Here is a 25,579-nt window from a genome sequence, read left to right as displayed (position 1 = left end):
CAAAGGGTATATTTTTAGAGATGAAAGAAAATCACCACAGCTTATCAATTCATTGAAAAGGTCTGAAATTGGTGCACTGTGTAACACTTGTTGACTTTCTACCTCCATGGATGGCTGGGGTAAATGTAACTTCTCGTATCTCTATATTCATGTTTTGCTTGATCATTGTAATTTTATGTTCACTTCTAACTTTTTGGAGGATGCTCTTTCTACTTGCATTTTTGTATTCTTGGCTCTGCTTACTTCACTCTACATTAGTTCATATATATCTGTAATGGCAAGTAAAGTAGGATCTTTTGTTATTTTTGTTTTATACAATCAAGTGCCTCTGATTGAATTTTGTCTTTGATTAATCAACAGTCTTTCACAAGAAACAGTGTATATACATTGTAGAGAGAGTTTTAACCAATCAGACATGTGTAAGTGGGCTCTAACCAATCAAGTGCATGTGGGCTCTAGTCAAGCAGATGTTGAGTAGAACTGTATACATAGAGAGTCAGAGCTGAGAGAAGCAGACGTGAAGAGTCAGTGTTGAAGGCATGAGTCAGCATCGAAAAGAGAGCATGGAGAAAGACCTCTGATAGCCAGGAGGAAGCCCTGTCTGTTGGTCTGTGATAATTTCTCAGACAGAAGTCCTGTCTGTTGTTCTTTATGAATGAATTAAGATAATGGTGCTGATGGTGTGTGTTAGCATTGTTGCCCTGCTGAGCTTTGTTTGCTCAGAGACAGAAGCTGTGGAGTGAAGTAGTTCCCATGAGCTGAGACATGGAGCAGGAATAGAGAGCTGCCTAAGTGTGAATCCAGGAGAGAGTTGGAAGTGGTCAGCCCACAGTGGAAGAGCCATGGGACTTGGAAGTCAACCTCAAGTTAAGGTGATATTAAGAAAATTGTTCCTACAGTGATGGTGTGGTATGTTGAAAAAGGACTTTACTTGGATACTTGATATTGGTTGAATGATGTGTTTTACTTAAGGATGTTGCTATGAATGTCATGCTTTACTAAGCAATGCTTACTTTATTGCTGACTAGAGAGTTCATTATACTATGTTATTAGACACACGAAATCACTCACAGCAGGAGTCCTCAGGTGTGCTGCTTGTGATTGACTGTACAACATCTTGCAATGTTTCTCTGTATTTTCCACAAACATAGTTTCTTACAGAGGTATTCTATTATATTAATATGCCACAAATTGTTTAGTCACTTCACAAGTGATAGACATTTCCAATTCTTTTCTATCACAAAAAATGCAGCTACGAATGTTTTGGTGTATATGGGGACTTCCTTCTTATTAATGACTGCCTTGAGGTTTAAGCCCAATAATGTAGTCTCTGGTTCAGATGTTTCTAGACATTTTAGTTACTTTATTTGCACTATTCCATATTGCTTTCCAAAATGGTTATATCACTTCACAGATCCACCAATAATGTATTAGTATGCCTATCATTCCACAATCCCTCCAACACTGACTATTGACATTTTGAGTCATTTATTGCCAATTTGCAGAGTATGATATGAAACATCACAGCTGTTTTGATTTGTATTTTTCTTGTTATGAGGGATTTGGAGCATCTTTTCATGTGATTGTGAATACTTTGCATCCTTCTTTTGAGACCTGTTTCTTCATATCCTTTGACTTTTTATTTATTGCAGAATGGATATTTGTGTTATGCTCACATACACATACAATGAATGTATGTATTCATGTATGCATTACTTTTATATCTTGGATACAAACCCCATTTGTTGGATAAGTTTGTAGCATTTATACTTCTGAAGTTTATTAAAACCTAAAACCATATGAAGACTTTTGGAACACTCTGTATGATTTCATTTTATTCTCACAACAACCATGGGAGATAGATACTATTATTATCCCTTTTTACAGATTAACACACTGAGGGGGAAAGTGGATAAAAGACTTGTTCAGAGTCATATAGCTAGTAAATGCCTGAGACAGGATTTGAATTGAGGTCTTCAAAAATCCCTGTCCAGGGCTCTTTCCATTGTGCCATGTAGCTGCCTAGAGTTTGCCTCTCAAGCTTAACAGTCTATCTTTGGCTTTCTTTTATTTTGGGAAAATGAAATCTCATAAGAGCTGGGAGAAGTGATTGGTGTTCTTCAGATCCAGTCAGCAGAAATGGGATAGATTTGGGCCAAGATGAACTTTGATGACTAGTCCTGCAATCAGGCATCTAAATCTTGAATGCTTCCCGGTGGGGAGAGGATCAATTGTGACTGGATGCATGCATCAGTTCTCATCAGACTGGTTTTTGTCAGTCAACAAACATTAAGCACTTACTATGTGCCAAGAACTATGCTAAGTACTAGGGATACAAAGAAATGTGCAACAATCTCTGTTCTCAAAACCTTGCAGTCTAATGGGGAGACAGCAACTAGATACACAAACAAGATACACTCAAGACAAATCAGATATTCTCGGGGGAAGGTGGTAGCATTAAGAAGAACCATGAAAAGGCTGTTTACAGAAGGTAGGCTTTAGTTGCTTAGCTGCTTTGTTCATCTTTCAAGTTATTGGTCTCTACTAATTTTTCTTTTCAGCAGCTGATGAGATTCTTGCAAAGGGTGGGATTTTAGTTGCAACTTGAAGGAAGCTGGGGGAGTGAAGAGGTAGAGATGAATTACGACCCGCCTAAGTCCCTCAAAGTATGAGAACTATTTCCTGCTAGTTGACTACATTTGAGACAACTTGGATATCCACTTAGTCACCATGCCTTATTTATTTATTTATTTTTTTGCCTAAATATCCTTCACATGTGTTCCATTTCTTTCTGCTGATCGGCATCACTCTAGTTCAGGCTGTAATCATCTCTTGTCTGCACTACTATTCTGGTCTTTTAATTGGCCTCTCTGTTTCCAGGCTCTCCTATCTTCAGTTCCTCCTTCATACACAGTTGTTAAGTTGGTATTTCTCAAACACAGGTTTGACCAGGTCACTTCTATGATTCAGATGCTTTAGTGGTCCCCCATTACCTCTAGGATGAAATATATAGTCCTCTGCCTGAATAGAGTTTAAGAACTTCTGGAATCTGACTCCAGTCTACCTTTCCTCAATTATTTTACATGCCTGGAGCACATTCCCTCTTTGCTTTTGTGTATTAGAATTTCAAACTGAAGTCTCATCTCAAGCATCCCCTTCTACTCCTGATCCTCCTAATTGTTAGCATACTCCCTCCCTCCATATGTTACTTTGTATATACATTTATTTTGTATCTGCGTGCAACTTTGTCCTAGTAGAATAAAAACTCCTTGAGGGCAGGGATGGTTAATTTTTATCTCTGCATTCCCAGTGCTTAGCCACAGTATGTGGCACATGGCAAGTGCTTAACTAGTGTTTCTTGAATTAATGAATACAAGGATGGTGTTTGCAAAATTTATATTAGAAAAATCAGCTTCTTGCTCTCTTTGGGTTTCTTCCACTCCAGAATAGGCACATAAGTGTATACACATACATTGATCACTGTGTCATAAACAGAGTCTGCCCACAGTCTAGGACTCCTTAGATTCTGGGGTTTCCATGTATACTCCTTCCTTTTGGTGCTTTGACATATTTGAGCTTTCTTTTGCATTTATCTTCTTTCTACCATTGCAGATAGATTCCCACCTACATTTTAACCCATGGGACTCTTGTTTTTACCCTTGCTAAGTTCTCCAAAGACGATTCCCCACCCCAACCCTGCCCCAGGCCATCCATCCATAATACTGAAAGACTTCCTTTAGATGTTTGGCCATCTTTCTATTATCTCTGCTCCCAGCCCATCTCTTTTTCTGAGCACATATGTCCTTCACACTTTCTTCTTCATTACTTATAAAAGCAATTTAAATATATATATTTTTCTCACACCACATTAATTATGTGATTTGTGTACTCCTCACTCCCACCCCAGAACCTTTTCTTATAAGAAAGAAAAGTAACCAAGCAGACACACTTGACACAGCAACTGGGTCATAGCCTATGTAACATATTTGTAGTCCTTCACCTCTTTTCTGAGTGGAGGGAAATGGATTTTCTACCTATAGTCTGGAACCAGGAGGAGTCACTGATTTTAATGTAAGTCCAGAGACCCAGTAGTGTTTTCCTCATTGGTATCCTTGTACATGCTATTCTCCTGGCTCTGATTTTTAAGTTTTATATAAGTTCATACAAATTTTCCCATATTTCTTTGAACTTTCACTGTTGGAATGGATTTGAAGTCAGACAGCCTTGGTTATAATTCTACTTTTGCCACTTACTAGCTATGTGACTTTGGCTTCTTTGGACCTCAGTTTTTGTCAAATGAGGGTTTTGGTCTTGATTGCTGCTGGGGTCCCTTCTAGTTCTAAATCTATGATCCCATGATCTCTGATTCTATGAACATCACTTTCTATGGTGTGATGATATGCCACTTCCTTTATAGAACAGTTTGTCCTACCATTTCCCAATTGATAGTCAATCATTTTGTTTCCAGTTTTTTGTTGATCCAAAAGTGGGGCTATGAATACTTTTTTCCCCTTTGTTTGACTTCTTTAGGACACATATCCAGTAGTAGGATATCTGGGTCAAAGGGGATAATCAGCTTGGTGACTTTTCTCAAGTAATTCTAGGCTGTTTTCCAGAATGATGGGCCCCAAGTCAAAATTCTATCAATGGCACATTCATTTTGTATCATTTCTTATCTAAAAGCTATGGCTTGAAATGTGCCACCTCCTGTTCACATCTACCATGTCCCTTTGAGTAACCTGTCATTTTTTTTTTGATACTAGGTTGTAATGCTATGGAAAAATTTAGAGAGCTTCCAAGGACTTATCATCTGTTTCTTCCCTTCTCTCCCAAAAAATTCTATTAGAGTGTTTCTTCCTCTTACAGTGTAACATGATTCTTTCCCCTCTTTCAGTAACTTGCATAATAATACTACATTCAAAGTTGATTAATTCCACATAATTTTAGATAGACTCAGTATTAATTGGAAAAAGAACTGAACAGTAAAGGACTAAAAAGGATATCTTTTTTGTATTTTTAAGGGTTCTAACTATTGTTAAGGTACAAGGAGTGGGGTTGTCTTCTGATGAATCTGGAATCTCATTGATTTGGGGATTTCACCCAATATTTTGGATCTTTATCCATCCCTGTCTGTCCATCCCATGAGAACCTTGACCAACAAATCTTTCACAATGGGTCCATCTTGTGGCCTGGGGATCTTCCTGGGGATCTTTTGACATTGTATGGACAGTATATAGGCTATTGGTTACATTCCATTTGGATAATATTTGATTTTGCTATGCGACTGGATAACTTTTTTCTGGCCATTCATTTCTTAGATGAAATCATTGATACTACTTCTATTATATAATTCCTGATTTGTAATTCATGACAGTCTGTGCCCACTTGCCAAGTCACTCTCCGATGCCTTTTGGATGATGCCCAGCTTCAATGCTTTGGACTGTAGCGTAGTGTTCCACAACCTGCAGCCATGCAACACTTGGCTTGGAATGTTGTCCCTCCTCATCTATGCTTCCTACATTCTCTGGTTACTTTAAATCCAGTGACAAACAAACCTTCTGTGAAAAGGCTTTCTTTCTTTTTTTTCATCAACTCGTAAACTTTTTATTTTTATTTTTTTTTAAATTTATTTATTTAACTTTTAACATTCATTTTCACAAAATTTTGGGTTCCAAATTTTCTCCCCATTTGTCCCCTCCCCCACCCCAAAACACCGAGCATTCTGATTGCCCCTATCACCAATCTGCCCTCTCTTCTATCATCCCTCCCTTCCCTTGTCCCCATCTTCTCTTTTGTCCTGTAGGGCCAGATAACTTTCTATACCCCATTACCTGTATTTCTTATTTCCTAGTGGCAAGAACAGTACTTGACAGTTGTTCCTAAAACTTTGAGTTCCAACTTCTCTTCATCCCTCCCTCCCCACCCCTTCCCTTTGGAAGGCAAGCAATTCAATAGAGGCCATATCTGTGTAGTTTTGCAAATGACTTCCATAATAGTCGTGTTGTGTAAGACTAACTATATTTCCCTCCATCCTATCCTGCCCCCCATTGCTTCTATTCTCTCTTTGGATCCTGTCCCTCCTCAAGAGTGTTGACTTCAAATTGCTCCCTCCTCCCATTGCCTTCCCCTACATCATTCCCCCTACCCTGCTTATCCCCTTCTCACCCACTTTCCTGTATTGTAAGATAGGTTTTCATACCAAAATGAGTATGCATTTTATTCCTTCCTTTAGTTGAATGTGATGAGAGTAAACTTCATGTTTTTCTCTCACCTCCCCTCTTTTTCCCTCCACTAAAAAGTCTTTTGCTTGCCTCTTTTATGAGAGATAATTTGCCCCATTCCATTTCTCCCTTTCTCCTCCCAATATATTTCTCTCTCACTGCTTGATTTCATTTTTTTAAGATATGATCCCATCCTCTTCAATTCACTCTGTGCTGTGTGTGTGTGTGTGTGTGTGTGTGTATAATCCTACCCACTACCCAGATACTGAAAAGTTTCAAGAGTTACAAATATTGTCTTTCCATGTAGGAATGTAGACAGTTCAACTTTAGTACGTCCCTTATGACTTCTCTTTGCTGTTTACCTTTTCATGCTTCTCTTTATTCTTGTATTTGAAAGTCAAATTTTCTTTTCAGTTCTGGTCTTTTCATCAAGAATGCTTGAAAGTCCTCTATTTCATTGAAAGACCATTTTTGCCCCTGAAGTATTATACTCAGTTTTGCTGGGTAGGTGATTCTTGGTTTTAGTCCTAGTTCCTTTGACTTCTGGAATATCATATTCCACGCCCTTTGATCCCTTAATGTAGAAGCTGCTAGATCTTGTGTTATCCTAATTGTATTTCCACAATACTTGAATTGTTTCTTTCTAGCTGCTTGCAATATTTTCTCCTTGACCTGGGATCTCTGGAATTTGGCCATAATGTTCCTAGGAGTTTCTCTTTTTGGATCTCTTTCAGGCGGTAATCTGTGGATTCCTTGAATACTTATTTTGCCCTCTGGTTCTAGAATCTCAGGGCAGTTTTCCTTGATAATTTCATGAAAGATGATGTCTAGGCTCTTTTTTTGATCATGGCATTCAGGTAGTCCCATAATTTTTAAATTGTCTCTCCTGGATCTATTTTCCAGGTCAGTTGTTTTTCCAATGAGATATTTCACATTATCTTCCATTTTTTCATTCTTTTGGTTTTGTTTTGTGATTTCTTGGTTTCTCATAAAGTCATTAGCCTCCATCTGTTCCATTCTAATTTTGAAAGAACTATTTTCTTCAGTGAGCTTTTGAACCTCCTTTTCCATTTGGTTAATTCTGCTTTTGAAAGCATTTTTCTCCTCATTGGCTTTTTGAACCTCTTTTGCCAATTGAGTTAGACTATTTTTCAAGGTGTTATTTTCTCCAGCATTGCTTTGGGTCTCCTTTAGCAAGGTGTTGACCTGCTTTTCATGCTTTTCTTACATCTCTTTCATTTCTCTTCCCAGTTTTTCCTCCACCTCTCTAACTTGATTTTCAAAATCCTTTTTGAGCTCTTCCATGGCCTGAGCACATTGAGCATTTATTTTGGATGTTTGGGATACAGAAGTCTTGATTTCTATGTCTTTCCCTGATGGTAAGCATTGTTCTTCCCCATCTGAAAGGATGGGAGGAGATATCTTTTCACCAAGAAAGTAACCTTCTATGGTCTTATTTTTTTTTCCTTTTCTGGGCATTTTCCCAGCTAGTTACTTGACTTCTGAGTTTCCTCTCCATGCCCACCTTGCCTCCAGATCTGCCCAGCTAGTGCTTGGGTTCTGAGATTCAAATGCTGCTTCCCAGCCTTAGGGCTTTGGTGAGGGTGGGGCTGCTATTCAGTTGAGATTAAGTTCAGGTGCTCAGGTAGGGGCAGGGCTGCTACATGGGGCTCAGTTCCCTCAGGGGGTTTACCAGGAGACCTTCAACAATGGTTCTGGGTTCCTGCCTGCTTTGGGAGCCACTGTCCGTGGCTGCCTCCACTGCTGCCTCCCGAGGGGGCCTGAGTTATGGAGACACCCCGCTCCCCTCTCGGCCAGCCTCTCACTGACCTTTGGCGCCTGTGGGTGGATGGACCTGCACTGCTGCTGGAGATTCTGTCCTGGAAGGCTGCTCAGTTCTGCTCCCCTCAGTGCCACATGGGCAAGGCAGGGCTGGGCTCTGCTCCAGGTCTGGTGCGTGATGGACCTTTTGCATTGGTTTTTCAGGTCTCTCTGGAACAGAAATCTCCTCCACTCCATTATTCTGTGGCTTCTGCTGCTCCAGAATTTGTTGGGAGTTCTTCTTTGCAGGTATTTTATGGGCTGTGGGTTTAGAGCTAGCATATGTGTATCTTTCTACTCTGCCATCTTGGCTCCTCTCTCTGAAAAGGCTTTCTTCATTCCCCCTTGATGCTAGTGACTTCCCTTTTTGGTTATTTCCAGTTTATCCTGCTTATAGTTTTTTAAAAATATAGTTGTTTATATGTTTTCCCTTCCATTAGATGGGGAACTCTTTGAGGGCAGGGACTGTCTTTTCCCTTTCTTTGTATCCACAGTCCTCAGCACAGTGCCAGGCACATAGTAGGAACTTAATAAATGCATATTCACTGACTGAAAACATTATTGAAAGATGAGAGAAGCTTAAGATCATCAAAAGCCTGTGCCATTTTCCAAAGGTGATATCATCTTCATTTCTTCCTTTTTCTGTTTAGTTCTGAGCCAAACTCATTGTCCTTTTGGATTAATGAATGAAAATTTTTATTGCAGATATACCTATGGTTAGTATTTATACACACACTCATTGCTTTAAAGTTTTCAAAACCTTTTACATAGATTATCTTATTTGATCCTTATAACAATCCCAGGAAGTGAGTGCATTCATTATCCCTATTTTACAGATAAGACACTGCTAAATAAGAGTCTGAGGCTGGATTCAAACTTGGGTCTTCCTGACTCCAACTCTGACAGTATTTATTGTTTCACCTAGCTGCCCAATTATTAAATATATGCTATGTGTTAGGTGTTGGGGCTACAATACAAAAAGGAGACAGTACTTGTGTTCAAGGAGCTCATCTTCTAAGAGGGGAAAATAGAACACACTGGGTAATGATGACTAGAGAAGGGAAGTTTGGCGTGGGAAGTCACAGGGATGGTGAGTGGAGTAACACGACACTTCAGTGGCTCTGTATCACCTCAGGATGAAATATAAAATACTCTGTTGGATGTTTAAAGGTCTTCACAACTAGATCTCTTCTTATCTTTCAAGTCACCTTCCTTCCTCCCTTCCTCCTTCCCTCCTTCCTTTCCTCCCTTCTCCCTCTCTCCCTCCTTCCTGCTTACCTACTTCCCTCCTTCCCTTTTTCCTTCTTTCCTTTCTCCTTCCCTCCTTCCCTTCCTTCCTTTCTTCCCTGTGACACTTTCTACAATGTAGCCATATCAGCCTACTTACTATTCCTCAGAAACAACACCTCCTTTCCCACCAGTGTGCTGTTGATGCCTAGAATGCTCTCCCTCCTCACCCCATCTCTTGGAATCCTGTGCTGCCTTCAGTATTCAAGTCAAGCACCATGTTTTACTTGAGTTTTTTCCTGGTCAAACCTCTCCCCCACCACAGCTGCGAGTCCCTTGCCCTCTAAGGTCTGACTACTTTTTTATGTTCCTTGTATAATCTGTTTCTGTCATTGTTGTCTTTCCCATTAGAACATAAGCTATTTGAGGGCAGGACTATTTTTTCTTTCCATACTTATCACTTAACACTGTTCATGATTCAATAAAATAAGTCGTCAGTGAATTCTTGTTAATAGTTTTTCACTTCCTTCCCAGTAGCAATGATGCTTGATGTGTAATACCAAGAGGTATGAAGTAAAAACAAAAGTCATAAGTTTGTAGCACTCCCTCTAAGGCTACTTGCCCAATTCCAAATTTGATTTGCAGTCCATATCCTCAGAGGGTAGCTTACTGCTTTTCTTTTTGGGGTTCTAGGGGCAACTCTGAGGGGTTGGTTTTTTAAAAGCTACTAGTGTACACAAGTCAGTGCAGGAAGGCACCCCATTCATCTCTGGCAAGCCAGACTTAAACAGCTTTATAAATGGGGGGTATATACGAAGGGCAATTTTTACAGAAACTCACCTACCCCATTGGTGGTCATTCTTATTTTGCACATACAAAGTCTCCAAATACAGTAGGCTCAAGCTCAGATGGCTCACATGATCAACAGATAAACTCATTTTCTGTTTACTAAAATGGCCTTTTGCTGTCTTTATGTTTGTTACGAAAATTTTCTTTCCCTTTTCCAAGGGGATCTTTTAGAAAGTAGAATTTTGTTAATTCAAAGAAATAAATGAAATTTAATAATAAATTAAAAAGAAAAGGCTCATAGTAGCATAAGATCAAAAGCTCAAAGGAACGTTAGAGGTCACTGCATCCAGGCCCCTCATTTTACAGAAAAAGAACTTGACTGATTTCAGACCAGATTTTCCATTTTTTTCTACAATCCCAACAATCCCAAAGTTAGAAACTCCTCTTTGGGAGCCAAGATGGTGGAGTAGAAAGACAGACTTGTCAAAACTCACCCATATAGCCCATAAAATACCTGTAAAAAATGACTCTGAACAAATTATAGAGCAGCAGAAGCCACAAAATGACAGAGTGAAAGAGATTTCCAGTACAAGACAACCTGGAAGGCTGAAAGGATAGGTCTATCCCACCGTGTGTGGAGTGGAGTGCAGCCCAGTATGGGCCATGTGGCACAGTGGAGACAGGACTCAGAGCAAGCTCCAGGGAGCCACCAGCAGTAGCAGTTCCCAGATTGCTCAACCCACAAATGCCAAAGACAGCTTCAAAGGTCAGTGAGAAAGCTCCTTCACCCAGGAGAGGGGAATGTGGTCTGGATGGCTGACAGCAATCACTGCAGTGGCAGTGTACATTTTTGGAGCCCTCCACCTAAAGTCCCTGGGGAAACTGAGTAGTTGATCTGAATCTCAGCCCTGAGTGGTGGCCCTGGGAGCCCTCTGCCTAAAGCCCTTGGGAGAAATGAGCCACTGATCTGAATCTCAGTTTTGAGCCCGGCCCTGGGGTAAGGAGGAGGGCTGGCACGGTGGAGCTGGAGGCAGTTGTGGAGAGGGAATTCTACTCACAGATTCTGGGCAGAAAAGTTTTTGGTTGCTCCCAGACCAGTGTGCAAGCCAGGAGAGGAACATTTGATTGTGCCACCTTGGAGGAACTGAGAACTGACGGGTCTGCAGAGTATACCCTCCTCTTGACAAAGGACTCAAAAGTCAGGTAACTGACTGGGAAAATGCCCAAAAAAGGGAAAAAATAAGACCATAGAAGGTTAACTTTCTTTCTGACCAGATATTTTCTTCCATTCTTTCAGATGAGGAAAAACAATGCATGCCATCAGACAAAGTCAAGCCTTCTGCATCCTAAACCTCCAAAATAAATATGCAATGGTCTCAGGTTATGGAAGAACTCAAAAAGGATTTTGAAAATCAAGTAAGAGAGGTGGAGGAAAAATTGGGAAGAGAAATGAGAGTGATGCAAGAAAATCATGGAAAGCAAGTCAACAGCTTGCTAAAGAAGACCCAAAAAAATGCTGAGGAAAATAGCACCTTTAAAAATAGGCTAACTCAATTGGCAAAAGAGATCCAAAAAAGCAATGAGGAGAAGAATGTTTTAAAAATAGAATTAGCCAAATGGAAAAGAAGGTTCAAAAGCTCACTGAAGAAAATAGTTCTTTAAAAATTTGAATGGAGCAGATGGAAGCTAATGACTTTATGAGAAACCAAGAAATTACAAAACAAAACCAAAAGAATGAAAAAATAGAAGACAATCTGAAATATCTCGTTGGAAAAACAACTGACCTAGAAAATAAATCCAGCAGTGATAATTTAAAAATTATTGGACTTCCATGATGAAACAAAGAGCTGAGACATAATCTTCCAATAAATTGTCAAGGAATACTGCCCTGATATTCTAGAACCAGAAGGTAAAATAGAAATAGAAAGAATTCACCAATCACCTCCTGAAAGAGATCTGAAAAGAGAAACTCCTAGGAATGCTGTAGCCAAAATCCAGAGTTTCCAGGTTAAGGAGAAAATATTGTAAGCAGCTAGAAAGAAACAATTCGAGTATTGTGGAAATACAATCAGTATAACACAAGATGTAGCAGCTTCTACATTAAGGTATTGAATATGATATTCCTGTGATATTCCAGAAGTCAAAGGAACTAGGATTAAAGCCAAGAATCACCTACCCAGCAAAACTGAGTATAACACTTCAAGGGAACAAATGGTCATTCAACGAAATAGAGGACTTTCAAGCATTCTTGAGGAAAAGACCAGAACTTAATAGAAAATTTGACTTTGAAACACAAGAATCAAGAGGAGCATGAAAAGATAAACAGGAAAGAAAAATCATAAGGGACTTTCTAAAGTTGAACTGCTTACATTCCTACATGAATATAATATTTGTAACTCTTGAGACTTTTGTCAGTATTTGGGTAGTTGGAGGGATTATACACACACACACGAAGCACAGGGTGAGTTGAATAAGAAAGGATGATATGTAAAAAGTAAAATTAAGGGATGAGAGAGGAATATATTGGGAGGAGAAGGGGAGAAATGGAATGGGGTAAATTATGTCTCATAAAAGAGGCAAGAAAAAGTTTTTTTAATGGAAGAGAAAAGGGAGGAGGTGAGAGGGAACAAGTGAAACTTACTCTCATCACATTTGGCTTAAGGAGGGAATAACATGCTCACTCAATTTGGTATGAAAATCTATCTTACACTACAGGAAAGTAGGGGAGAAGGGGACAAGTGGGGTGGGGGGATGATGGAAGGGAGGGCAAATGGGAGGAGGGGTAATTAGAAGTGAACACCATTGGGGAGGGATAAAGTCAAAAGAGAGAATAGAATAAATGGGGGGCATGATAAGATAGAGGGAAATATAGTTAGTCTTACACAACATGACTATTATGGAAGTCATTTGCAAAACTACACAAATATAGCCTATATTGAATTGCTTGCCTTCTCAGTGGGGATGGGTGGGGAGGGAGGAAGGGAAAGAAGTTGGAACTCAAAGTTTTAGAAATGAATGTTGAGAATTGTTTTTGCATACAACTGAGAAATAACAAATACAGGTAATGGGGTATAGAAATCTATCTTGTCTTACAAGAACAGAGAGAAGATGGGGATAAGGAAGGGAGGGGTGTGATAGAAGGAAAGGTGGGAAGCGGTAATCAGAATGCAAGGCATTATAGGGTGGGGAGAGGGAAGAGATGGGAATAAAATTTGGAACTCAAAATTTTGTGGAAATGAATGTTGAAAACTAAAAATAAATAAATAGACTGTTGGGATTGGAAGCTCAAATCCATGTGGATGGTCTCGGGCGGGTAAAAGTGGGACTTCTAAATCTTAGAGTCTTACGAGGCCCTCCATGAACAGCAGGGGTTCGAGAAGGTCAGACTGAGCTAGCTCGGCTAGCTCGGGTATTTCCGCCTCTTCCCGGGAGATACGTGATGGGTGGAGTCTCCCTGCCCTCGAGGTCGTCCCGGATTGGAGCACACCTAGTTACCTAACAGCACGGTATTGAGATGCAAACTGTGTGGCTGAAGGTTAAGTAGGATTGAGGAAGCCTGGAAGCTCTCTCTTAGCACGTGTGGAGCCAAGAGGACAGTAGGCTCCGCTCCTCTTCTTTCCTCTCTCCCCTCCCCTCTCTCCGCTTCCACTCCTATTCCAATCCTGCCCTGGCCTCTCCGGCCCTTCCTTACCAAATTCTCGGAGGTCGTTTAACTCTATTGTGACCCCCGCCTTCCTGCATTCCCTGTGAAGTTTCTCAGCCCAGACCTCCTGTTCCTCTGGCTTTATTACTGGCAATAGATTCCCCATCTCCGCCCTTTTCCCAGGGGTTTGGGAAGCTTCTCTCCACTTTCTCTCCTTCCGAATCTAGGATTCAGGACTTGCTTCTTTCACAGCCCCTTCCGGGTGTACCCCAAAAGCACCCAGGATTATCTGCGCTCCCAATCCCTGTTGGGGCGCCAACTGCCAGACCTAGAGGCCTGTGTGGGCTACCCGAGTCTTTCTTACCTCACCTCCGAGGTCTTCGGCTGGCCACGCCGGATGCACATATGAGAGAAAGGACGTTCCAGAGTAGAACAAGGGTTGAGCTTTATTTCAGGGTCTAGTTACAAGTGCAGGGGGGGTCTTCCTTAGGAGGAAGAGGGGGAGATTTCCTAAGGAGGCTAAGATAATATCAGGAAATCTAAATCCTCCAGCTCCCCAGGGTATTGTTGCTCATAAGCAGTCATTTGCTCTCCGACCGCTCCCCATTTTTCTCTTGATATTCCTGCCTGCTTGAGCCAAGGAGAAACTTTCCAAATCCTTTTACAAAATTCTCAGAGGTCATCTAACTCTATTGTGACCCCCGCCTTCCTGCATTCCCTGTGAAGTTTCTCAGCCCAGACCTCCTGTTCCTCTGGCTTTATTACTGGCAATAGATTCCCCATCTCCGCCCTTTTCCCAGGAAGCCATCTTGGGCCAGTGCGGGGTGGAGCCCCTGTGCACCCTGGAAGTGGCCGGCCGGATGCTAGGAGGTAAAGTCCATGGCTCTCTGGCCCGAGCTGGAAAAGTGAGGGGTCAGACTCCCAAGGTGGCCAAACAGGAGAAGAAGAAGAAGAAGACTGGGCGAGCTAAGAGGAGGATGCAGTACAACCGACGTTTTGTCAACGTAGTGCCCACCTTTGGCAAGAAGAAGGGCCCCAATGCCAACTCCTAATCCCCTGGTACTTTGTCCCCAATAAAGTCGCTACGACTGTAAAAAAAAAAAAAAAAAAAAAAAAGAGAGGAAAGAAGAGGAGCGGAGCCTACTGTCCTCTTGGCTCCACACGTGCTAAGAGAGAGCTTCCAGGCTTCCTCAATCCTACTTAACCTTCAGCCACACAGTTTGCATCTCAATACCGTGCTGTTAGGTAACTAGGTGTGCTCCAATCCGGGACGACCTTGAGGGCAGGGAGACTCCACCCATCACGTATCTCCCGGGAAGAGGCGGAAATACCCGAGCTAGCCGAGCTAGCTCAGTCTGACCTTCTCGAACCCCCGCTGTTCATGGAGGGCCTCGTAAGACTCTAAGATTTAGAAGTCCCACTTTTACCTGCCCGAGACCATCCACACAGATTTGAGCTTCCAATCCCAACAATAGACATTAAAAAGCTACTCATCTGTTGAACTCTCCCCCCATTCACTTCTGCCTTCTAGCTCCCTTCAAGGCTCAGCTAAAATCCTACCTTTCCTGAAAGCCTTTCCTTTTCTTTCTTAACACTACTGCCTTCCCTTTGTTGATTATTCCAACTATATCCTCTCTATAGCTTGTTGGTACATAGCTGTTTTCTTGTTTCTCCTCAATTAGGTTGTGACCTCCTTATGGGCAGGGACTGTTTTTCATCTTTCTTTGTATGCTTAAAATCTAACACAGTGCCTGGCACATAGTAGATCCTTAATGTAAGCTTGTTGCCTCACAACTAGAACTGCAATGTCAAAGAATTGGATAAATTCTGAATGAATGAATTACTTGATATAGTAATAGTACAGATCAACACATCACAAAATGGCAATAGTAAAAATGAGGAATAAAATTATTACTTCACTACATATTGTTTTGTTAGTAGAGTGGTTTTACTCCTTAGTGACCTGTGAGAAGTGGACAGGTGCAGTGAAGACAGACAGCCAGTAGATGCCAGTGTGTTCTCAGGTGTGAGAGGCAAGAAATCTTCAAACAATCCTAAAAGACTAAAAACATATAACCCAGTGATACTTTGCTCTGAAAGTTAGAAATCCACCCCTGGTGCTCTGTGTCCCTTTCTCCCAACATTGCTAGGGGATGGATATATAGTGTTTCCCAAGCCCTTGTCATTTTGGGTGGTATTGGAGGAGCAGTGTTTTCTCCTTCCTAAAGAACTGAACTCTCTTCTTGAGGATTTGGACAGGGGTGGGACCGGTTTTTGTCTAGGTCCTCCGGCTCCAAAAGGGTGCACCAGCAGATTCATAGAACAGATGGTCCAGTTTGGGTAATGGTCACATCTGCCTTTGAACCTGTAAGTCAAATTAAACAACAAGTATTTATTAGGCATATTCTTTTTGCTAGGCACTGTGCTAAACACTGAAATACAAAGAAAGTCCTTGCCCTCAAGGAGCTTATAATCTAACAATGGAGAAAACATGCAAAAAACTTTGTGCAAACAAGAAAAATATGAAATAAATCAGAGATAATCAACAAAGGGAAGGCACAAACAATGGTGTACTCAGTAGAGCTTTTCTTTCCTAACCTAAGCCCTCCTTCAATGCCCACTCAATTTAATAAGCACCTGTTATATGCCAGACACAGAGCTGGCCCTCAGTAAGATAAACACAAAACCGAATATTTCCTGCCCACAAAGATTTTCCCTAATGGGGGACATAATGCAGATGTGTATATATCCATTTACTCAAAATTGATATAAAGTATTTTGGAGGGACTTCGAGGATAACACTAATATGTGACTTGGAAACCAAGATGACTCTTTGCTGTTTGCTTCCTTGATTCAGTGCTCTGTATATTTCCTCTTTAACCTAGAGAAGCGGTGAGTGGAATTTTATCTCTGTAAAATCAGAACAGTGAAGGACCAGCCTCCCAGGGTGGAAGTGAGGCTTAAATTATGTCATATCTGTAAAGAGCTTGTAAACCTTAAAACACTATATAAATGACAGCTGTTATCATTATTTCCCTCCAGTCTCACCACAATTCTAAATACTAGGTACTATTCCCATTTTACAAATGAAGAAACTGAAGCCTAAAGAGTTTAAGTGACTTGACCAAGGTAATACACCTAGAGTCTGAGGTAGGAGTTGAACTCATCTTCCCAAGTCTAGGCTCAGTGCACTAACCATTTTGCCGTATTGAATGTACAGTAATTTGCAAACATTCGAGTATTATATAAATTTAATTTATTACTAACTTGTCTGCCACCCCCTCTTTCTCAACTTTAACCCCCATTCTGGCTGTTTGGACACATGGCTTTGTGTCCTATTAGATCATTTCCTCTGGTCCTTTGGTAATGTTGACAGGTTCCCTCTCCCACTTTTGAGAGTCAGCCACATCACAGAGGGAAGTGAAGTCTCTCTTCTCACAGGCTACCTCCCTGACCTGGGCTAAGACAAAATGCTAGAATTGGAGAGTTAGAAGGGACCTCAGGGTCTACCCCATACAAAAGAAATCCCTACTATAACCTACTTGATAAGTGGTCATTCAGTTCTTGCTCCAAGGAAAGAAGCAACTGACTCAAGGCTCATCAAACCACTTTGGAATGGCTCCAGTTGTTCAGCAGTTCTTCCTGATATCCAGCCGGTATTTACATTTCCATTTCCCTCCACCCTTTTTGCTACTGGTTCTGCCCTCGGAGGCCAAACATAAAGAGTCTATTATTTTCTTTTTATATCCTTTCAGAATCCTGTACTAACTGATATTATTCCCTCCCCTCTCTCCCTTTCCTCCCCCTGTGAGGATCCCCCTTCCTCAAGTCTTCTCCTGGCTAAGCAATCCTATTTCCTTTAATAGGATAGCTTGTTTAAAAATCCTTAGTATCATCTTATCAAGGTATCACTGTTGAAAGGGACCTCAGAGTACCCTCTTTACGTACCCTTTGCAACATTCCACCAAGTGCTTGATTATTCAGCTTCTTCTTGAATACCTCCAGTGATGGAGATCTCATTACTTCCTAAGTTTCTTAAGACAACTCATTCCACCTTCTTAGGAAGTATTGAGATGAAGGAAATCTGCCTCTGGGGAAAGTCTATATCTTTTTTTCTATTGCTGCCCTCTGGGAACACTAGAGCATTTCTAATCCCTCCCCCCCCAGGAAAGCGTCTCTGGCAAAACATTCCCAGTTCCAACGTGGCACCACTGGATTTGGAGAATCTGGTTTCTGGGTTGCCATGTTTCACTTGGGGATGGATCCCTTAGGACCTCCAAGGTTCAAACCGACAGTTTGACCAGAATCCTATTCTATTACTCTTGGGTAGGAGAACACTCCAGAAGCAGTTCAGGAAGATAAAGACTACCAGTAAGAAGGTTAAAAGCAGTTGGCAAGCAGCTTCCCCGAGGTCTTTAGGCATGGACTTCCTGCCAAAGACTAAAACAAGTCCTCAAACCCCATTAAAGCCGAGTTTGCTTTTAGACTTTTTTTTTTTTGGCCCCAAATCTCACAGATCAATCCACCTGGGGACAAAAGTACATCAAGCCTGTACTACATTGTGCTAAGTGCTTTACAAATACTATCTCTCGTGATCTTTACACAGCTGTGGGAGGTAGGTGCTACCATTATCTTTAAATGTAATTGAGGAATCTGAGGCAGATAGAGGTTAAGTTGCCTTAACTCAGGATCCCACAGATAGTTGAGTGTCTGAGGAAGGACTGGAACTCAGGTGTTCCTGACTCCAGGTCTAGTGCTCTATCCTCTCCACAACTTAGCTGCCTTCAGCTACTGGGAAGTGAACACAATACTCCAAATAAGAATTGATAAAGTTCATTAGAACATGACCATTGTTTCTGAACTCTGTATCTTCCAATTCAGCCCAAGATAGCATTACCTTTATGGCGACCTGGTGATAACTTCTAGAGAACTTGAATACTAACACTGCAATTCCAAGCTTACATTAACCATTGTAGGGCCATCCCTCCTTACTCGTCCTATTTTAATATTGACTTTTTGTGCTGAGGCATAACTCTTATTCCTCACAATTTTATATTGGTATATTAAGTATATTGTTCTAACTTGTCCCGAAGAGCCTTTTGGATCCTGACTCTGTCATCGAAGGTGTTACTCTTCCTTCCCACTTCATGCCCCTTACAAATTTCCTCAGTATTACATCCAGGCCTTCATCCAGGTGATTGATATATTAATGACCTTGCCTTTTTCATTCCATTTCCTGCGGTGTCAGCCAGCTAGATTGTTGGTTTGACACTTGAGCTTGAGCCATGACTGTCTGATAGAAAACAATATCTCCCAATATACTCAGAGTCTCTCGGTGTAATGAAAAAGGTAATGGGTGAGAATAAGTCTTTTGGCAGCTCCTCTCTCTTTTCCTCTCTTCTTTAGATGATAAAAGAAACTCTCGGTGCTATTTGCATCAGTCACAAAGTACGACATATCTGTCTCCTTTGACGTTATCTTACTCTCCCTTGTATCACAAACCTGTGTTTTCAGTTTTTCCCTATTAGACCACAAGCTTCTTGAGAAGAGGAACAGTGTCTTTAATTATCCTTGTGTAGAAGGGGATCCTAGTTGGGGGAAGTTTTCAAGGACCACCATAAAAAGATGTAGAGGATGAGTATAAAATAGGGCAGAGGATTATAGGACCATAGATTTAGTACTGGCAGAGACCTTAGAGGTCACTGACTCTTGTGTTTGATTGAGGAAACTAAGGCACAAAGTATGAAAATGACTTGCGCAAAGTCATACGGTATTTTTTTGTCAGGGGACAGAATTTGAACTCAGGTCCTAGGTACTGTAGCTTTCCCCTCCCTACAATTCTCTAATGAGTTTGAACGCACTGCTAAGGCAACATGAGGGGATTATAGGATATCGGTTATTGGATAAAAGCAAATAATATCAAGTAGGAAACAAGCATGTAACGACTGAATTAGAGTTTTTGCTCTGTAGGCAGCTTAGGCCTATAGAAAATTGCAAACCATTCAGAAATTTGAAGATTAGAGATAGTGAAGTGTTGGAGTAGTTGTGGAGTGAGATCACTGTAGGGAAGGAAAGGGTTTCTCTCTCTCCTTCCCCCCCTCCATCAGCCATAGTGCTTAGCAACAGATACATTCATCAAGATGATGAAAACACAGAGACAGCTAAGTAATTCAGTGGATAATGTGTTGGGCTTGAAGTCAGGAAGACCTAAGTGTAAATTCATACACTTATTGGCTCTGTAGATTATTGGGCAAATCACTTAACCTCTGGATGCCTTAGTTTTCTTATCTATAAAATGAAGATTTTGGACTTGATGACTCTTAAGTTCCCTTTCAAATCTATCTATCTGTCTGTATATCCCATCCATCCATCCATCCATCCATCCATTCATCCATCCATCCATCCATCCATCCATCCATTCATCTTCCTGTGTTCCATCCAGTAGTAGCAAAGACAGTATGAGAAAGATGGAGGTTACAGTGAAAAAGCACCAACATATAATTTAGACACAGAGAGAGACCATCCCCCAAGAGAGAAAGCAGCTTCAAGGACTATCATCCCTAAGAGAAAAGAGATGGTTATTGTCAATGCTAGCCCTGACAATAGAGACTCAGGCCACAGGAGCTGTATGTGGACAGAAAGTATCATTAAGCCCTGTAGTTTTGGAGTTGTGAGTTACCTTGACATGTTTTTCCTACACATATATTCCTCACTAGCTTTGCATTTTGTTTGTACTCACTCTTTCCATGGATCTTGTGTATTTCTGAGAGGGTGTGTTCCAATTTTCTAAAGGGAAATTTTTGTAGCTCATGTTTTTATCATGTCATCTTAGTAAATGCCTTTGCTAAAAGTTAATGGTGCCTACTGACTGATTGTTTTTTTTTTTTATTAAACTTTTAATTTTGGGTTACAAATTTTCTCCCCTTTTTTCCCCCTCCCCCCCCAGACCCAAGTTTCTAATTGCCCCTGTGACCTATCTGTTCTCTCCTCTCTCCTCCCTCCCTGCCCTTGTCTCCGTCTTCTCTTTTGTCCTGTAGGGGCGGATAGCTTTCTTGACCCCTTAACCTGTGTTTCTTGTTACCCAGTGGTAAGAACATTACATTTGGTCCTAACACTTTGAGTTCCAACTTCTTTAGCTCCCTCCCTCTCTACCCCTTCCCCTTGGAAGACAGGCAGTTCAATATAGGCCATATCTGTTTAGTTTTGCAAATGATTTCCATACTAGTTGTGTTGTATAAGACTAACTATATTTCCCTCCATCCTGTCCTGTACCCCATTACTTCTATTTTCTTATGGTCCTTTCCCTCCCCATGAGTGTTGACCTCGTATTGCATTCTCCTCCCCATGCCCTCCCCTCTATCCTCCCCCCCTTCCTGCTTGTGCCCCTGTCCCCCACTCTTCTGTATTATGAGATAGGTTTTCCTATCAGAATGAGTGTGCATTATATTCTTTCCTTTAGTGGAATGTGATGAGAGTAGATCTCATGTTTTTCTCTTGCCTCCCCTCTTTATCCCACCACTAATAAGTCTTTTGCTTGCCTCTTTTATGAGAGATAATTTGCCCCATATAACTTCTCCCTTTCTCCTCCCAATATTTCTCTCTCACTGCTTGATTTCATTTTTTTTTTTTAGTATATGATCCCATCCTCTTCATTTCACTCTGTGCACTCTGTCTCTATGTATGTGTGCGTGTGTGCATGTGTGTGTGTGTGTACTCCCACCCAGTGCTCAGATACTGAAATGTTTCAGGAGTTATAAATATTGTCTTTCCATGTAGGAATGTAAACAGTTCAACTTTAGTAAGTCCCTTATGATTTCTCTCCGCTGTTCGCCTTCCTATGGTTCTCTTCATTCTTGTGTTAGAAAGTCAAATTTTCTTTCCAGCTCTGGTCTTTTCATCAGGAAAATTTGAAAGTCTTCTATTTCATTGAAAGACCATTTTTTCTCCTGAAGTATTATACTCAGTTTTGCTGGGTAGGTGATTCTTGGCTTCAGTCCTAGTTCCTTTGACCTCCGGAATATCCTATTCCATTCCCTTCTATCCCTCAATGTAGAAGGTGCCAGATTCTGTACTATCTTGATTGTATTTCCACAATATTTGAATTGTTTCTTTCTAGCTGCTTGCAATATCTTCTCCTTCACCTGGGAACTCTGGAATTTGGCCACAATGCTCCTAGGAGTTTCTCTTTTTGGATCTCTTTCATGTGGTGTTCTGCGGATTCCTTGAATATTTATTTTGCCTTCTGGTTCTAGAATCTCAGGGCAGTTTTCCTTGATAATTTCGTGGAGGATGATGTCTAGGCTCTTCTTTTGATCATGGTTTTCAAGTAGACCCAGAATTTTTACATTGTCTCTCCTGATTCTATTTTCCTGGTCAGTTGCTTTTCCAATAAGATATTTCACATTATCTTCCATTTTTCGAATCTGTGCGGTATGTTCTGAGATATCTGTCTTTCTCGAAAAGTCCAAAGCTTCCATCTGTACCATTCCAGATTTGAGAGATCTATTTTCTTCAGTAAGCTTTTGAATCTCCTTTTCTATTTGGTTAATTCTGCTTTTGAAAGCATTCTTCTCCTCATTGGCCCCTTGCACCTCCCTTGCCAGCTGAGTTAGGCTAGTTCTCAAGGTGCCAATTTCTTCAAGATTTTTTTGGTTCTCCTTTAGCAGGGAGCTGATCTGCTTTTCATGCTTCTCCCTCATCCCTCTCATTTCCCTTCCCAGTCTTTCCTCCACCTCTCTAACTTGATTTTCAAAATTCCTCTTGAGCTCTTCCATGGCCCAAGCCCATTGGGTGGGCTGGGGCACAGAGTCCTCGATTTCTGTGTCTTTGCCTGATGGCAAGCCTTGTTCCTCCCCATCAGAAAGGAAGGGAGGAAGTGATTTTTCTCCGATAAAGTACCCTTCAATAGTTTTATTTCTTTTCCCTTTTCTTGTCATTGTCTCCCCCTAGTGGCCTGACCTCTGAATGTTCTCCTCACATCCACCTCGCCTCCTGGTCCTCCCAGCCAGCGTTTGGGGACTGAGATTCAAATGTTGCTTCCCACCTTAGGATTTTTGGCACAGGCAGGGCTGTTATTCAGTGTTAAATTAGGCTCAGGTGCTGAGGTCAGGGGCAGGGCCGCCTCTCTGGCTCAATTCCCTCAGGGGGTTTATACACAGACCTTCCACAATGGATCCAGGCTCCCGCCTGTTTGGGGAGCCCTCATCTGCAGCCGCCTCTCAGCCCCCACCTCCCGGGGGGGGGGGGGCCCGAGCTATGGGGGCACCATGCTCCCCTCTCAACCCGCCAAAGAGACTCTCTCACCTACCCCCGTCAGTCACCTGTTGGTGGGGGGCCCATGCAGCTGCTGAAGATCCCGCCTCCGGATCCCTCTCAGAACTTTGTCTCTCAGAGCCGCGGCCGCCCTCGCCGCCACAGGTCCAGGCTGGGCACCGTGTCTGCAGCGCAACGGACCTTTTGCGAGAGGTTTGCAGGTCCCTCTGTGGGTGGGGGGACCCACGTGGCTGCTGGATCTCTTTCCCACGGTGTCGCTGCTGCGGCAGGGCTGCTCTCCTCTTCCCGCCCTGGCGCCCAGTCCCCGGGGCGAAGGTCCCCCCGCGAGAGGTTTGCAGGTCTCTCCGGAACAGAAATCTCCCTCGCTCCAATATTCCGTGGTCTCTGGGTGCAGAACTCGCCCTGGGTTAGTCCCCTCTGCCGTTCTGTGGTTTGTGGGTTTGGAGCTATGTGTATGTGCATCTTTCTACTTCGCCATCTTGGCTCAGCCCCCCACTTTTTCTGACTGACTGTTAAAGGGAAACAACCCTGGAAGGGGTTTCAGGAGTAATAATCACAAGGTACTGTGGAACCTATGGCAGGGAGTGACCACCCTGAGGAAGTGGCTCAGCTAAATCTCTACCTCCTACTACCTACCACAGGGTTATAAACAGGATAATAGACTTTCAATACATGGTTTTTGAATGAATTAGAAGAGAATTTGTGCCAATCTCATCATTACATTTAATTTTTGAATCTGAAGTTGGCTGGCCGGCAGCTATTTCAGACCATTTCTGTTTGTGCAGTCCAGCTCTTGGATGAATGGAATCACAGCAGAGTCTGGGAAATTTTCCTTGTGTTCAGAAGATGCTATGACCTAAGCTCTGAGACAAGGGTAGGCAGCTAACCCTATCTTTACCATAGTGTCAGTTTGCATTACCTTGACATTCCTCATGCTCTGATATGTGATAGGAAATGCCAGCCTCTAGCAATAGACTGAGGAAATGAGGCTTCATAGGTAACTGGGATGTTCACCAAAGAACATATGTGGACAAATTGAAATGACAAGGTTATTTAGGTGACTTTCTTAAGGAGTTTCAGCTTAGATGGAGGAGTTGTTACTGATCTCTGGGACAACTTTCTCCTTATAAGAAGTACTTTGTAAACTTGTGATGGATATTACCATGCTATACCATTAATTTACAAGGTCATGAAAATGAATTTTAATTTCTTTTTGATTTTAAAAATGCCATAGTTGCTACCCAATTCTCCTCCAGCAGAAGAATCCTCTCTTTTCACAAAGAAAGCAGTTAAGAAAAAAAAAAACCTTTACAATGACTGTGTCTGACATCGTGTACCCCAAATTACCTTTTTGTTTTTGTTTTTAAACTGAGAAAAGGGAAGTGTGTTCTATCCCTGCTTCTGTGGAGCCAAGACTGGTCATTACATTAATCTCAGTTCTTATGTCCTTTAACATTTTAAAAAATTTTTCCAAAGTGCAGCTGTGACCATGTGACTCCCTTTCCTTTCAATAAACTCCCATGACTCCCGATGACTTCCAGGATCAACATAAAATTCTCTGTTTAGCGTCCAAAGCCTTTCACAATTGTTCTTATCCCTTATCTTTCCAATCTTCTTACACCTTACTTCCTACCACATGCTCTTCAGTTCAATGCCAGTGGTCATCTTTATTTCTCAAACAGGATACTATATCTCCAGATGTTGTGAATTTTGAGTGGCTGTGTCTCAGGCATGGCATATTCTCGTTCCTCAGCCCATCTACTCCAGAGGGAGACCCTTTGGTTACTCTGGTAGTGGTCTCCAGGGCTGCCATTCATTCCTGATTATATATTGATGGAATGGATTCATTATGCCCATGGTGATCTACCCTTGGGATCTTTAAGGTTATGGATTAGCCACACTCACTAGTGAGTTTACATCAGGTACCTAGACAGGCATGGTTCTGAAATAACCAGTGCCTCTCTCCATCAGGGTAAGTCATGTATGGGTACAATTTCTACACTCATTTCAAATCTGGATGCTGATCAACTGGTGCCTTTTCTCATCTCTTTCCATTTTTCAATGGAGATGAGAAGACTCAGATGGGTTATAATCATATTATCCTTCTCCCCAGATCTATGCCTCTTTCAAACCAACTATTTCTCTATAGGGCGTCACAGAAATCCTTCTTATCTTCCACATTTTCAACCTACTCCTTATCCTTGAATACCTAGTCATCCAAAATTGTTCTTTTGAAAGTTACAATTAGAAATCTTCAAAACCTGGATGGTCTCTTATTTGGGATGTTTACAGGGGATCCTTCCACCAGGTAGAGTTTATACTAAAGTTTAAACTAGAGTTTATACTAGAAGTCCCTTTGAACTTGGGGAGTCTGTGTTTTTATAATTCTTTGTTGTGGATTATAGAAGACCTAGTGCCCAGGCATTCCATCAACAGTGAAATGAAATTCAATAGTAATTGATATCAGGTGAATTGTTCCCTAGTGAATTTACTCCTGGCAGGAAGAATATTTTCTCATACTTGTCAGTCTCTTGTAGTGGCTTGAGGACTTAAAGGGGGCTTCACAGAAGGACCAGACTGATTTCAGTGCTAGAAGTAATTGGGC

At 41.6% G+C, this 25,579-nt stretch overlaps 1 protein-coding gene across 1 annotated transcript in view; it reads left to right on the top strand.

Moving 5' to 3' along the window:
- The window catches only part of LOC140520529 (small ribosomal subunit protein eS30), a 34,280-nt gene extending 19,461 nt beyond the window's left edge, over window positions 1-14,819 (top strand). The window contains exon 2 of the mRNA XM_072634503.1: window positions 14,502-14,819. Coding sequence (XP_072490604.1) covers window positions 14,502-14,753 — 252 coding nt within the window. The 3' untranslated portion in view covers window positions 14,754-14,819. The remainder of the gene's footprint in view (window positions 1-14,501) is intronic.
- The last annotated feature ends 10,760 nt before the right edge of the window (window positions 14,820-25,579 follow it).

Source organism: Notamacropus eugenii, chromosome 1 (genome assembly GCF_028372415.1).
Source record: "Notamacropus eugenii isolate mMacEug1 chromosome 1, mMacEug1.pri_v2, whole genome shotgun sequence".
NCBI classification, from domain to species: Eukaryota; Metazoa; Chordata; class Mammalia; order Diprotodontia; family Macropodidae; genus Notamacropus; species Notamacropus eugenii.
This window is presented reverse-complemented; position numbering and strand designations above follow the sequence as displayed.